This window comes from Salvia miltiorrhiza, chromosome 6 (assembly GCF_028751815.1).
Source record: "Salvia miltiorrhiza cultivar Shanhuang (shh) chromosome 6, IMPLAD_Smil_shh, whole genome shotgun sequence".
NCBI lineage: Eukaryota > Viridiplantae > Streptophyta > Magnoliopsida > Lamiales > Lamiaceae > Salvia > Salvia miltiorrhiza.
Window position 1 is genome coordinate 38,426,422 of NC_080392.1, and position 13,192 is coordinate 38,439,613.

A 13,192-nucleotide genomic window follows, 5' to 3' on the forward strand; every position below is an offset into this window, starting at 1 on the left:
AAACCCTAACTGTTTGAAAACGTGGGTCAGAGAGAAGGGTTCTCATGTTGGATCTTGGGAGCGCGGATCCGGGAACTTGGACGGCAGCCTGGACGATTGTGGCGGCGGTGGAGGAAGAGAGTTAGAGAGGGAGAGCCAGACGGCGGGTAGAGCAGGAAGGGGGATGGGGGAGAGAGAGAGAGAGAGAGAGAGAGAGAGAGAGAGTGACGTGTGAGGGGGAGGGTGGGGGTGATATGCCACATATACAGTGATTTGGCAAGAATAACGCCACATAGGAAAATTCCGACACCGGATTTGGCCGGAAAACCCGTCATGGGAAAATTAGGAAAAATTGAAAGTTGGGGGGTTTTTTATGGGAAGTTCAAAGATTGAGGGAAAAAACGGAAAATGACTATAGTTTAAGGATTTAGAGCGAATTAACCCTTGTTTTTTTGAAGAAGTGCGTTTAATTAGTTGAATTGAAGACTTTGCTCTTTGCTAGTAATAGTATCATTAGGGCTTGTTTGATAGCCATATAGAGGATAGTTGGGCTATTAATATCTCATTTACCCACCATTTGATAGCCTTTTTAAGCAATATCACAAGCCCGTTAAAAATGAAGGCCCGCATTAATTTTCACTGTTTCTTCTCGCTTATGGAACGAGCGTCGACCCCAATATTCATTAAACCATTTCTACAGTAAAATGATACTATTTTTTCCTCTAACCATTTTGCCCTTCAAAAATTCGAACTGCATAAAATTCCTCTTCGCGCTTCATCAAGCTCAGATTTGTTCTGACTCCATCACAAATTGGTGCTCTCATCACCGGCGAATTGAAAGCAAGGTAAAATCCCGGATCGATTTCTATGTAGATCTCCATAGATGTTAGGGCTTTTTTCCATAGATGTCCGCGCTTCAAGCAGCATCACTTTTGATTCTCCATAGATGTTAGGGCTTTTTTTCTTCATCATTTGAGCCAGGGATGCATTTGACCTGCTGAAATCCAAGATCGATTTCTATGTAGATCTTTGTTGCTTGTTACTTAAAAAGTTCCGATTTTGGGGAAAAATTCTGAAACAATTTCTTTTCTTTTTTTGTTTGTCTTCAATCAATTTATGAATCAATATTTTCATTCAATTTCCGTCTTTATTTTTTGCTTTCCCAGTTGCAGCGAAGTATCTATTAATTCTTCATTTTTCTGTTTACATTTTCTCAAAAAACTTGTTTCTATGTTATGAAGATAGGAAAACATAGCTTCTTTGTTGACAGAGATATGTTTTTTTGTGTCTACTTAGCAGATGCATATTTTACAGCTAATATAGAAAAAAAATCAATTTCAGGCAGTTGAGGATTGATCTATTGTCTGTAATCATCGATTTACAGGGAAGAAAAAGAGGTTTGGATGCAATAGAGAGTTGCACTGACACAGCTGCTTCAATTTGAAGATCTGGGAAACGAACAAGGGAGATCGAGGACGCGGGCTGCGGATTGTGCCTTTTCAGCCTTGAAGAGGTACTATTCGCACTTGTTATGTTTAAGGATTTCAACATTGTTTTCGTGTGGTAATTAATCTCCCCATATATCTCTTTGCTCGTATGGCATGCTAAATGATTTTATGATGTCATTTTGCAAGTGCTTTACTATTATTTTTTTATATATAGAACGATTGGTTATACAAGTGCTATACTTTGCAAGTGCTTTACTTTTTATTTTTGATTTTTGCAAGTGCTCTATTTCTTGTAATGCAGCAACCTAACCAGTTCGTGTTAATTCAACATGCCGATCGATGATAATAATACCGTCTGTCTGTACTTGTTGATGGAGGAGATGTTCCAACAACGTTTGTTTTTTATGTTGATAGCTTATGTTATAGTTAGGATGAGGTTACGTAAACGAAAAAGAGGTGCTAATGCAGTAGGATTTGGTTATATCGAACGCATCCCTGCTCAGGACAAGCATATGAACAGACTTGTAGGTGTTAGCGACGTAGATTGCATTGCAAACTTACGAATGGATCGCAACACTTTCGGCAGGTTATGTATTCTATTGCGCGAATTAGGGGGGCTAACTGATGGGCGGTATGTTAGCGTCGAAGAACAAGTTGCAATGTTCTTAACAACCCTAGCTCACCATAAAAAAAATAGGGTAGTTAGGTTTGATTTTTGGAGGTCGGGGCAAACCGTTTCCAAATTTGTGCATCTTGTTTTAAAGGCTGTTTTGAAACTACATGTGATCTTGTTGGTGAAACCTGAAGCGGTACCGGAGAACTGCCAAGACAACCGATGGCGGTGGTTTAAGGTAACTAATTTCCTACTATCTTTTCTAATTCTAACTAGACTTATCACCTGCATATTTTCCAATTACTATGCTTGGTGTAAACATGATTTCCTTATTTAATAACATACTTTTTTTGCACATTTCTCGTAGGGTTGTTTGGGTGCTCTCGACGGTACATATATAAATGTAATGGTACGAAATGTTGACAGACCGAGATATCGAACACGGAAAGGGCAAATCTCAACAAACACGCTAGCAGTTTGCGACCGTAACATGAAATTTGCTTATGTTTTGCCCGGGTGGAAAGGTTCAGCAGCTGATTCGAGGGTTTTGCGCGACTCTCTCACACGTGTGAATGGCTTCAGGGTCCTTGTTGGGTATGTACTCTATGTATATTTCTAACTTGTCCTACTCAACTCATTCTTCTGTGAGGTGCTCGCATTACATATAAACTTTAATGCAGGAAATTATTACTTATGCGACAACGGGTATGCCAACTCTGAAGGTTTCCTTGTTCCTTACAAAGGTATACGATACCATTTGAAGGAGTGGGGACCGAATGCCGGAAGACCCCAAAATGCCATGGAATTATTTAACCTCCGCCATTCGAAGGCGCGCAATGTGATTGAGCGAGCATTCGGCATCATGAAAATGCGCTGGGGTATCTTGAGGAGCTCTACTTTCTACCCTGTGAAGACTCAAAATCGTTTGATTATGTCTTGCTTCATCCTTAATAATTATATTAGGAATGAGATGGCCATCGATCCGATTGAGCAACAATTCGATAGTGCCAATCTACCTCAGCAAGACGATTCCGAGCTACAACCTGAATACATCGATGGGATTGAGTCTTCCCCACAGTGGAACGCGGAGAGAGATGCAATAGCTCATAATATGTGGATTAATTACTTGAATCATGTTTGACTTGCATATTGTTGTCCTTGTATTACATTGGCTGACATCTTGATTAGTTTATGTATTATTGCTCCTCTGGATTCATGATTTGTTTGTTGTACTTGGATTGTTATTTTATGAATTAATGGCTTTCTGGTGTTGTTAACTTTTAGGTATATAATTTTCTGGTTTTGTGCATGTATGGATTTATGAGTTTATGATTTACTTGATCTTATCACATATTATTGCTCGTCCTATGATTCTCTGCATTCCTTGTTTTATATTTGCTATGGAGTTATTAGCTCTTCAATAACCTATATTCATTTCTTTGCGCCGTATGAGTGTCTGCCTATTATTGCGTCACTTCTTATATGGTATTGTCTTCTGTGTCACAGGTCATGGAAGGAATACCTGCTCCGTATTGTCGTTGTGGCACAGGGATGGTCCTTTTGTGTGCTGGTCCAAAGGCATTATACCCGGGTCGATGGTATTACAAGTGTCCTAGTGCCGGTCCCAGATTTGGCGATCCCCGCTGTAACTTCTTTTGGTATGATGAGTACCACCACGCGTTGCGTGAGACCCACCAGAATTCGTCGCACTTTACTGAGCAGAACTATGCACCATCCCAAGTAGATCAGCCATCTACTTCTGCTGTGGTGGATTCACAACCCACTACTTCTCGTCGTCAGATGCGAATAAGTGCAGAAGATGAAGTGCAAATGCCCCTTATCGCCTTGTTGGTTGTAATGGTGTTATTTGGGGTCGTTTTAGGTAAACTTCTGTAGGGCTTATTTGGTTATCTGTAATTTGGGAACAGTAGTATGTTATCAGGTGGTCACTATGCTTTTTCTGTTATCTTATGTTTACTGTACCAGGACCATGCGTCGGAAAATGTATCTGCTTAGTTTATGGATGCACAAGACTACTCCTGTTTAGTTAATTTATATTTGTGTTTTATGAGTTAGTTGATTTCTTTATAGTTGTGTTTTATGAGTTAGTTGATTTATGAATCATAATTTTAGATTTCTGAATCATAATTTTATTTTTTAGAAGCAAAAAATGTATTGTTATTTCCACATAACAAATATAGTGCGATCAAGTTAGTATCATTAGCTATTTATTTTTATTTAACGTGAATGAAGACAATGGTTTCCATCAAATAGGAGAAAAATTAAAAATTATACTATTGAAAATTATAAAATAAAACTATTACTCAAATATATTATATCCATTATGAAAATCTTATTGTATATATATTTTTGGTAAAAGCTAAAAGATTTTAAATAACATAAATATAGAACATGTAAATAAAAGAGCAAAATATTAGTGCTTTTTTATTGTTATATATAATTCCTTTTGTATTTGTTTTAGTATTAATATAAATATTTAAAATTCTTGAAAATGTATGTTCCTTTTTCATTTGCTTTTATATTTTAATTTTATACATAATTTTAATTTCAAAAATTCTTGAAAATGTATGCTCCTTTTTCAAATTTATGTTCTTCCTCCAAAATATCTTTCTAGCTCTAAATATTTTTAATTTCAATTGCTTTTATATTTGAAAATGTATTTTAATTTCATCTAAATCGTCATTAATATATTTCTAGCTCTAAATATTTTTGTTGGTTGTTTGTCAATCACCATATTTATGGCATGCGTCCATGATTATAAGAGCCAATTTTGGCTGCGAAAAAATTCATAGAAATGGCTCTTCCTGTCATTTCATATTAACACCCATCTACCCACAATCCAATTCAATTAATCCCCATATTTTCTTTCACCAGTAGAGCAATTGATTACATGGCAGTGCAGTAAATGAGGTTATGGCCAAACTACTTTCCATTTTGTGTATAAAACTAACAAAGCTATTCAAGTAAATCTTGTAAGATTTTAAAATAGCGATTAGCAACACAGCAATGAAGTCCTTCTCTCACGATCAAGATTGGTTTCTGTATAATGCAAAATGGACCGAGACACTCGACGGTTATCTCATTCGACGCTTGATGGAGCGTGAGAAGGAATGCCACCCCATTCCACCAGTTGACTCGCCCCATGCACTCATATGTGCCATGGAAGCCCTCAACAAAGAGCTCGGTGCCGGCCTCTGCTATGTCGACGTGCTTGAGAGAGTCCACTTCTTAAGGGAGCGCTACACATGCTTCAAAAAGCTTGCGCGTCGCGTGGAGACGGTCTGGGATGGTATCAACAATCGTATCGAGGCGGAAGATGTAGTTTGGGAAGTGATCTTTCGGGTAAATATTAGCTAGTTTAGGGTAAATCTATATGTGTTAACAACTCTTCGTTGTCCTTATATTTCCACGTACACTGAACAACCTCTTCTTTGCTTGCTTAATATGATACAGGCAGATCCTATAGCTCAAGCTTACTATATTAAGGGCGATCCACATTGGTACCAGCTGTGCCGCCTCTTCGGGTGGAATGACATCAAGAATGAAGCATCCCCAATTGTTATCGTGATCAACGAGACACCTAATGCACTATACTCTTGCGCATCTGCTTCTCCAGATGAAGTAACTTCACCCTTGCTCAAACCGCCAACGGCACGTAAGTTACTGTTTGAAGACGACGCCCATTCCAGCATCGGTCCTTCCAATCCCACTGCTCCGAACCTGCAGTATACTCTCGACTTCGGTGGAACTGGAAATGGCATTGAGCATAGCTCATGTGCGTCGTCGAGTCCACACAATGGTATCTAGGTTGATGTGGTGTAGTAGGAATAATGTTGAAGTGTATTACCTGGCACCTCTATCGTAGTGTATTAAGTGTTGATGTGGTCCTTCTATGTTTTGTTATGCCAACAATATTGTCTACTACTTGGACTAGTGTACCGAGTGTAGAAATTTTCGATCTAAAATGTATGAAAATGGCAGCTATGTTATGGACATGGTTATGTTTTGCACAAAGTTTTCTCATCGCACAATCATGTTGGATGCACTATACTATTTCTCATCCGCATTGAGAATGTTAAGCAGTACCGAGAAGGCGATGAAATAGACTTTGTGATGTTAAAACTTCCTTACGTTTGTGCTGCAATGGAACAGTTAAAGCGAAGAAAGAAATATTGGAATGAGCATTGTGCTTCTAACTTTGACAGAGCAAAGTATGGATCTCCACCAACTGCAGATGCCCCTGTCAATTATCTAGATCTTTATCTTCTTCTTTAGAGGAAAATAAGAATTAACTTGAGTGTGCTGAAAATAGTAGATGATCATAATTGACAGTACATTTTGGGGAGGCTTTCTGAAAATAGAAAAAAAAGAGACCATGTAATGAGACTAGTAATTCACACTACATCATAATATTTGTTCAAAATAGCAAGCAAGATCATCACTGAGGATCTTAGCATTCAACTAGACTAGTAATTCACACTACATCATAATATTTGTTCAAAATAGCAAGCAAGATCATCACTGAGGTTCTTAGCATTCAACTAGACTAGTAATTCACACTACATCATAGTATCCCACCAAAATATGTCATCACAAAAAAACCAACTAGACTACTAAAGATTATGACGTCTTCGTTGTGAGAATATGCAGGACGTACTGAGGTTTTGCCTCCTCGGGAAGGCCCATAAAGAGCTCCAGTCCTTGTTTTTCACCAGCCAACATTTGATATGCGTCGAATTTCTGGCCCATTGACAGAGTAGTCATGGCATTTAACTGATTAAATACCTCTTTTCTAGCCTCCCCTAGATTGAATTCGTAGCCCATGCGAGAGGCAATGCAGTCCACCCTCTTGTCTGCGTTTCGACCCATCTCACTAAACACATCAACGAGCACATCTAGGCCATCACCACTGGCCTTACGTTTTCTCCCAGCGCCTCTTGCAATCCCTTGTTCCTTTTCACCCTGACAAACACTATCAGCGGCCCCATCATTTTCCGCCTGTTCTTCGAGGTGCACGTGGTAATCCCCCTGATCTCCGTTGTTTTCCAAGTTGTCCGCGCGCTGCATATCGTTGATAGCGTCAAGCAAGTCTTCTGCGCTTCCTCCAGTTGCGCGGTCCTTCCCGAATATTTCTTTCCATGCATCCAAATGGGGCCAGCTTTTAAAACGCATCAAGCATGCATTAGGATCCTTCTGCCATCAAACCAAAAAGTTGTGGATATACACAGAACAATAACATGATATAACATAGGAAGAGACTTCCATTAAACCAAGAAAGATATGGAGATTATTATATATAAAAACAAAAACTCAGCAAGTTCAAAGGAAAACAAAGAGGACTACATTTACTATTTGATCCCATTGCTCGTTGTTGACATCGATCATATGTGTCCCATCCACATTGAAACCAACTCCGGTATTACTGAGCATTAGGTCTAGAGAATAGTAATTCCTCTTCCAAGCTGCAATTTTTGAGTGAATGTGAGGCATTCCTTTGAGGTTCGAGTTTGGAAATCTGCTCTTGACTGCTTCTTCCAACTTTCCGAGATACCCGGCGCGGAAGCCGTTATCGGACTTCCAACCCTGCACAACAAGCTCTTTCAAAGCAGCAAGAAGCACATCCTCCTCTCTCGGCGTCCAACTGCGCCGCGTCTTGTTCGTTTTAGTTGGTTTCCCACACCCTACATCGTTACTTGCTGTCTCGGTTGCTTCACAGATTCACAACAAAGCAAAAATTCAATTAGACCACCAACCCCACCTTACACTTGCAAATATTTTTTGAAATGTCAAATTATGCCCAAGAAATCAGTGACCATCACCATTGCTAACAAGGCCTAAACATACCGAGACTGTGAGAGGAAACAATGTCTCTAAAAGACGCCCTGAACTTAAATAAACCATCACAAACACTCTCTTTTCTACTTCAATACATAATACACACAACATATATAATCAGGTATAGAGAAATGCTAAATAAGATTATCGTTGCCCGTAGACGAAAAAATCGAAGTAAGCTCACCTTGTTGAGAAGAGCTCATGATTGTTCAATTCCGTAGACGAAAATATGGCGAATTATCCCCGCGTGAGCACCTGTCGAGATTCTCAGTTGAATCTGCAATTTGCGTCAATGGAGATGGGGAATTTTTGTGTGGGCTGCGTGTATTATATGAAAGTAAAATTTTTGGGGGCAAATCTAATTGGCGCCCATTGAGTAATTCCCGCTGGAAATGAGTGAAGGAGATTGTGAGTAAATTTGATTGTTAGTTGAGGGTATAAATGGAATTTCAATGATTACACTACATTCCTACATCCTGTATCAAACAAATATTTAACTCTACTGCATTTTAATACACTGCTATCAAACACCAATTTAGTGTAATTCGGTATTAATTATTAAGCTATCAAACATGATATAGATAATAACCTGTGGTTATATATACCACTTTTAATAATATTTGCTTATATCTAACACACTATCAAACAAGCCCTTATTGAACTATATCGTGAACAATAGGTGTTGCTAAACTTTTATTTGGGGTGCCCAAACCCCAGTCAATCTTGCAAACGACTTCTTCAAGTTCAATAGAATTTGATGACGCATTGCGAGAATCACATAAAGGAAAAAGTGGAAGATGCAAATATCAATTTTGTGGAAGAAAAAACAAAAAAGAAAAATGCACCCTTTTTATTCTTAAAGGCAATTTGAGGGGTTCCCAAATTCCAATTCTCCACTACCATTGCCTCTCAGAGGCCTCCAAACGATATTACTATATTTTAGTGGGCGAGCTATATATATATATATATAGATTGATTTGGTAAAATATGTGGTAAAATATTAGATTGATTTGTGGGTATTGATTTGACGTATTTTATGGTTGATATTTATTTGGAGGGCAAATTTTTTTATTAAGGTTCGAATTTTGGAGGAAGCGAAAATTTTATCAATTTTTTTAATATTGTTATTCATCACTATATATTGGTTTATTCATTGTACTCATGATCTCATGAAAAATAGCAATTTCACTGGAGTGCACCCCCATATGTATATATATATATATATATATATATAGACCAAGGTTCAATGAAGAAGGCCTAAATGTAAGAGAGAAGAGAGAAGTAATCTCATTCGTTGATCTTATCTGATCTAACGGACATGATTTATTCACACCATGTTCAACGGAATTTTTTGTTGAACATATGGGGGTCGAACCCCAAAAGCCCCAAAAATATTGCATATGTTCAATATATTTGATGAATGTTCAACGAAAAAATCCGTTGAACATGGCATGAATAAATCATGTCCGTTAGATTATATAAGATCAACGGATGAGACTACTTATCTCTTCTCTCTTAGATTTTGGCCTTCTTCATTGAACCTAACCCTATATATATATAGGGTGTGGTTCTAGAGAGAACTACATTATTTGTAAGAACGTGAGAACCATCAAATCTAATGCATCCACTGTAAAAATTAATGCATTCGCTGTTAAAATTAATGCACTCAAAAAAATAAAAATAAAATGCTCCCTTCAGGATTCGAACCCAGGATCTGCATTCATCCAACATGATGATGCATTCACCGTAGATCTTGATGATCGAATGGTTGAAAATGGTTCTCCGTTCTTTTTTTTATTTAGTGGTTCTTTCTTGAACATCTCCCTATATATATATAGGCTTCTTTACGCCACGGCGAGGATGGTGAGGTGTTTGCGGCGACGGCGTATTACCGGCCGTTAAATACCCTTGCTTCTTCCTTTGGCTTTTCTTTCTTCATTGTGAGTTTTTGAGGTTAGTTAGTTTCTGGTGACGACGTCTCTCCGGCCGAAACTTTGCCTCTAGTTTTTCCCTTCGAGGTGGTCCCGGCAGTACGGTGTTTCCGGCGACGGCGTATTATCGGCCGGGTAGCTACCGTTTTCTACTTTCTTCTTGGGGACTGTTGGGTTGATGGTTGTGGGATGCTTACGGCGACGGCGTATAACCGGCCGTGGAGCGTTCATTTTTTGGTTCTGGACTCATTTGAGGTTGGCAGTTAGGTGACGACGTCTCACTGGCCTTCTGCCTTCCGAGTTTTTTGGGTTTTGTTCTTCGTTGGGTTAGAGCCGAGATTGTTTGGGGACGATGGTTAGGCCGGAGTTCCGGAAACTCTCTCTTCCGCTCTTTCCCTCTTGCTTGTCGTTTTTTAGACGAGTACTCTTTTTCCTTTTTATGGTTTTTCCCTTTGGGTTTTCCGTAAAAAGGTTTTAATGAGGCTCGGCCCTTAGTCTGCTTTTCTTGTACTTTCAAGGGTTTTTTTAGGTTTTTTCTTCGTTTTAATAAATCGCAGTTTAATAATATATATATATATATTACACGCAGGCGGGACCACTACTCATACAAAAATGATAAAATTATCCACACGCGGGCGAGATTGAATCCAAGACCTCTTACAAATGAGAGTCTTTGGGTGCCTCAACTTTGCCACTTGAGTTAGGCCTCATCGACAATAAATATATATTTTTAATGTATATATATCTTAGATCATTTCTAGTTGGAGGCTCTAAAAAGAGGCTCTAATTCGTGATTTTTACTTTAGAGTCGCTCATCTTCAATGCATTGATTTTATACGGGCTCTAATTTATCCATTTTCATTTTATCTCAATTAACTCTTTAATTTTAAAATTCAACATTTCATTAAATTAAATTTAAACATTACAATAATTAAAATTTAAAATTACATTAATTAAAATAAAAATTACAATAATTTAAATCAAGCCATATCAATCCTCAACGCTTGAGGACTTTTTTGAGCATGTTCTTCTGCAATGTCAATTCTGCTCGCGACATATTCGAAGTGTTCGTATTGAGGATTTTGTAATCGAAAGCCTCCCTTTTCACCTCGGCAGCTTTAGTTTTTGCTTTGATAACTTATTTTTTTGATTGGCGACTTCCTTGTGAGAGGTGCTAAATATCTCGATTTCTTTGGTGACACGTTCCAGTGTATCGTATTATTGAATCTTGTCAGTTGAGGACTCCACTTTCTTTTCATTGGCTTTGTCGCGTTTTGGCCGCTTTCTAATCTTGGGGCCTCGTCGTGATACTTGGTTCGGAAGATATTGTCGTGGCGGCTTCTTCAACGAGTGCACATCCTTACCGTGGAACGCGAACCGCTGGCATTCGCGCAGAATTTTCCAAGCTTTCAAGTGCCTGAGTTTCACTCTATGGTTGGCCTCATAGTACTTGCAAAAACATAGTCTTTTTTAATTTATCTATTTTACCATATTATTGAATTCTTTACGCAGTATATATTTTAAATTACTTTTATGACAGCTCGTGGTAGTTCCTTTTGATAATATTTTTATGGAATAAAGTGAATAAATGCAAATCGGTCGCCATATGTGGATTGTACTCCCTCCGTTCACAAAAAATAATCTTAAAGGTGGACAACACGGTTTTAATAAAAATGGTTATTCTATTATAAGAGGGGAAAGGACTCCACTTAAAAAGTAATGTTTATAATGATAATTAATTATATTATGAGTGGAGAATATGGCTTAGTCCTCCATGTTCTAAAAATGGAAGGAGACTAATTTTTGTGGACATTTCAAAATGTAAAAAATGGACTATTCATTTTTTATGGACGGAGGTAGTATTTTATAGTAATATTATTGGATTTCAACGATGATGTGTAAATTGTATTTTATTTGAATTAAAAAATTTAATTTATAATAGTATATCTATTATTTAGTTAATTCATTAATATAATGAATATCATATATACAATTTCATGACATACTATGTATAAGTTGTATCTTAAAAAGAATACAAATCACAAGCCTTCTCCTTTTTCTTTTTCTTTTTGAAAATTCAATACTTTACCAGGTGAGTCGAGTCAGTAAGGATTGACCAGAAAAGAAATCTAAGATTATTTTTAATAAAACAAATTATGAAACATTAAAACTTAATTATAATTTCGTGTACATTGGGCCCACCATACGTGTGTGGCTGGGCCTGAATCAATGGTTGGGTCTAACTGATCGACTGTGCCTCTCTTTTTGTGGGGCCCGCTCTTTCATCACACCTTTTATTTTTACAGCCTTTTATCATGGTTTGAAATTATACATTTAGGGTGCGTTCACTTTAATGAATGAGAAAAATAGGAATAACAAAAATTTATGTCTTTAAATGTCTCATTTCTTATTCCACATTTTACACAAAAGAGAAATTCATAATTTTTTTTCTTTATTTTCACTTCAAGGAGGGATAATATTTGATGGATGAGAAAAAGAGGGATAACAAAAATTTATGTCTTTAAATGTCTCATTTCTTATCCCACATTTTACACAAAAGAGAAGTTCTTAGTTCACCATTTTTTATTCCTAATTTTCACTTCAAGGAGGGATAATATTATCCCTCCAAATGGAGGGATAATATTATCCCTCCTTAAAGTGAAAATAAGGAAGGAAAAATAGTAAACTTATCTTTTGTGTTAAATGTGGGATAAGAAATGAGATATTTAAAGGCATACATTTTTGTTATCCTTCCATTTAGAGGGATAAAAAACAAACACACCCTTATACTTCTTAGAATGAAGATCATCACAAAGTTGCTTTTAATATTCCTACAATTAGATTTGAGATTATATTGTTAATTGTATAAGAACATCCACAATGGGGGCTCAATAGCCAGTGCAAGCCCTCATTTATTGCACCCGCTCCCGTTGCCGCACCGGCGGTGCAGAGGGCCGAAGCGCCCCAGCGCTCCGGGTGCAAGCCACCGCGCGTGTTGCCACCTCCCTCTTTTATCCCTATTTTCGTGTTTTACATAAAAAAATTAAAAAAAAATTAGAGAGCCAAGGGTGGGCTCTCTCATTATGAAAAGTGGGTGCAATAGTAGTGAAGATCATCATTTGCACTCACTTGGGGCTCACCATTGTGGATGCTCTAATGGAAATCACAAAGTTGCTTTTATTGATTATTTCTACAAGTAAACTATCTTAAAATTTCCTCGTGCAAAATACTTCTACATTTAACTGTTGTAATAAAAATATTTTAATGTGATCCATCTCACTATGCACATGTATTGAATTGGTTTGATCTAGATCCGAATTTGCTCTAAATCTTGATGTATGATCTTCATCCAATTCAAAATATTA

At 37.5% G+C, this 13,192-nt stretch overlaps 1 protein-coding gene and 1 long non-coding RNA gene across 3 annotated transcripts; one reads left to right on the plus strand and one right to left on the minus strand.

Annotated features, from left to right (window-relative positions):
• The first annotated feature begins 505 nt into the window (after nt 1-505).
• On the plus strand, nt 506-2,621 carry LOC130989480 (uncharacterized). 2 transcript variants are annotated; one of them, XR_009090629.1, is made up of 4 exons: nt 506-824; nt 1,364-1,492; nt 1,729-2,278; nt 2,408-2,621. It is a non-coding gene; the product is annotated as an uncharacterized LOC130989480 (long non-coding RNA). The 2 variants fall into 2 exon arrangements; XR_009090630.1 differs by having other exon boundaries at nt 2,014-2,278.
• A 3,927-nt stretch (nt 2,622-6,548) lies between these two features.
• Nucleotides 6,549-8,496, minus strand: LOC130989428 (uncharacterized). The gene is made up of 3 exons (XM_057913432.1): nt 8,081-8,496; nt 7,405-7,769; nt 6,549-7,254 (listed from the first exon to the last, which is right to left on the minus strand). The coding sequence occupies exons 1-3, from the start codon at nt 8,097-8,099 to the stop codon at nt 6,682-6,684; spliced, it is 957 nt and encodes a 318-aa protein (XP_057769415.1). The 5' UTR covers nt 8,100-8,496; the 3' UTR covers nt 6,549-6,681.
• Between the last annotated feature and the right edge of the window lie 4,696 nt (nt 8,497-13,192).

Coding starts and splice junctions, on each gene's coding strand:
- LOC130989428 (XM_057913432.1), bottom strand. Junction 7,255..7,404: donor AATGGGATCAAATAGTAAAT/GTAGTCCTCTTT, acceptor GTTTGATGGCAG/AAGGATCCTAATGCATGCTT.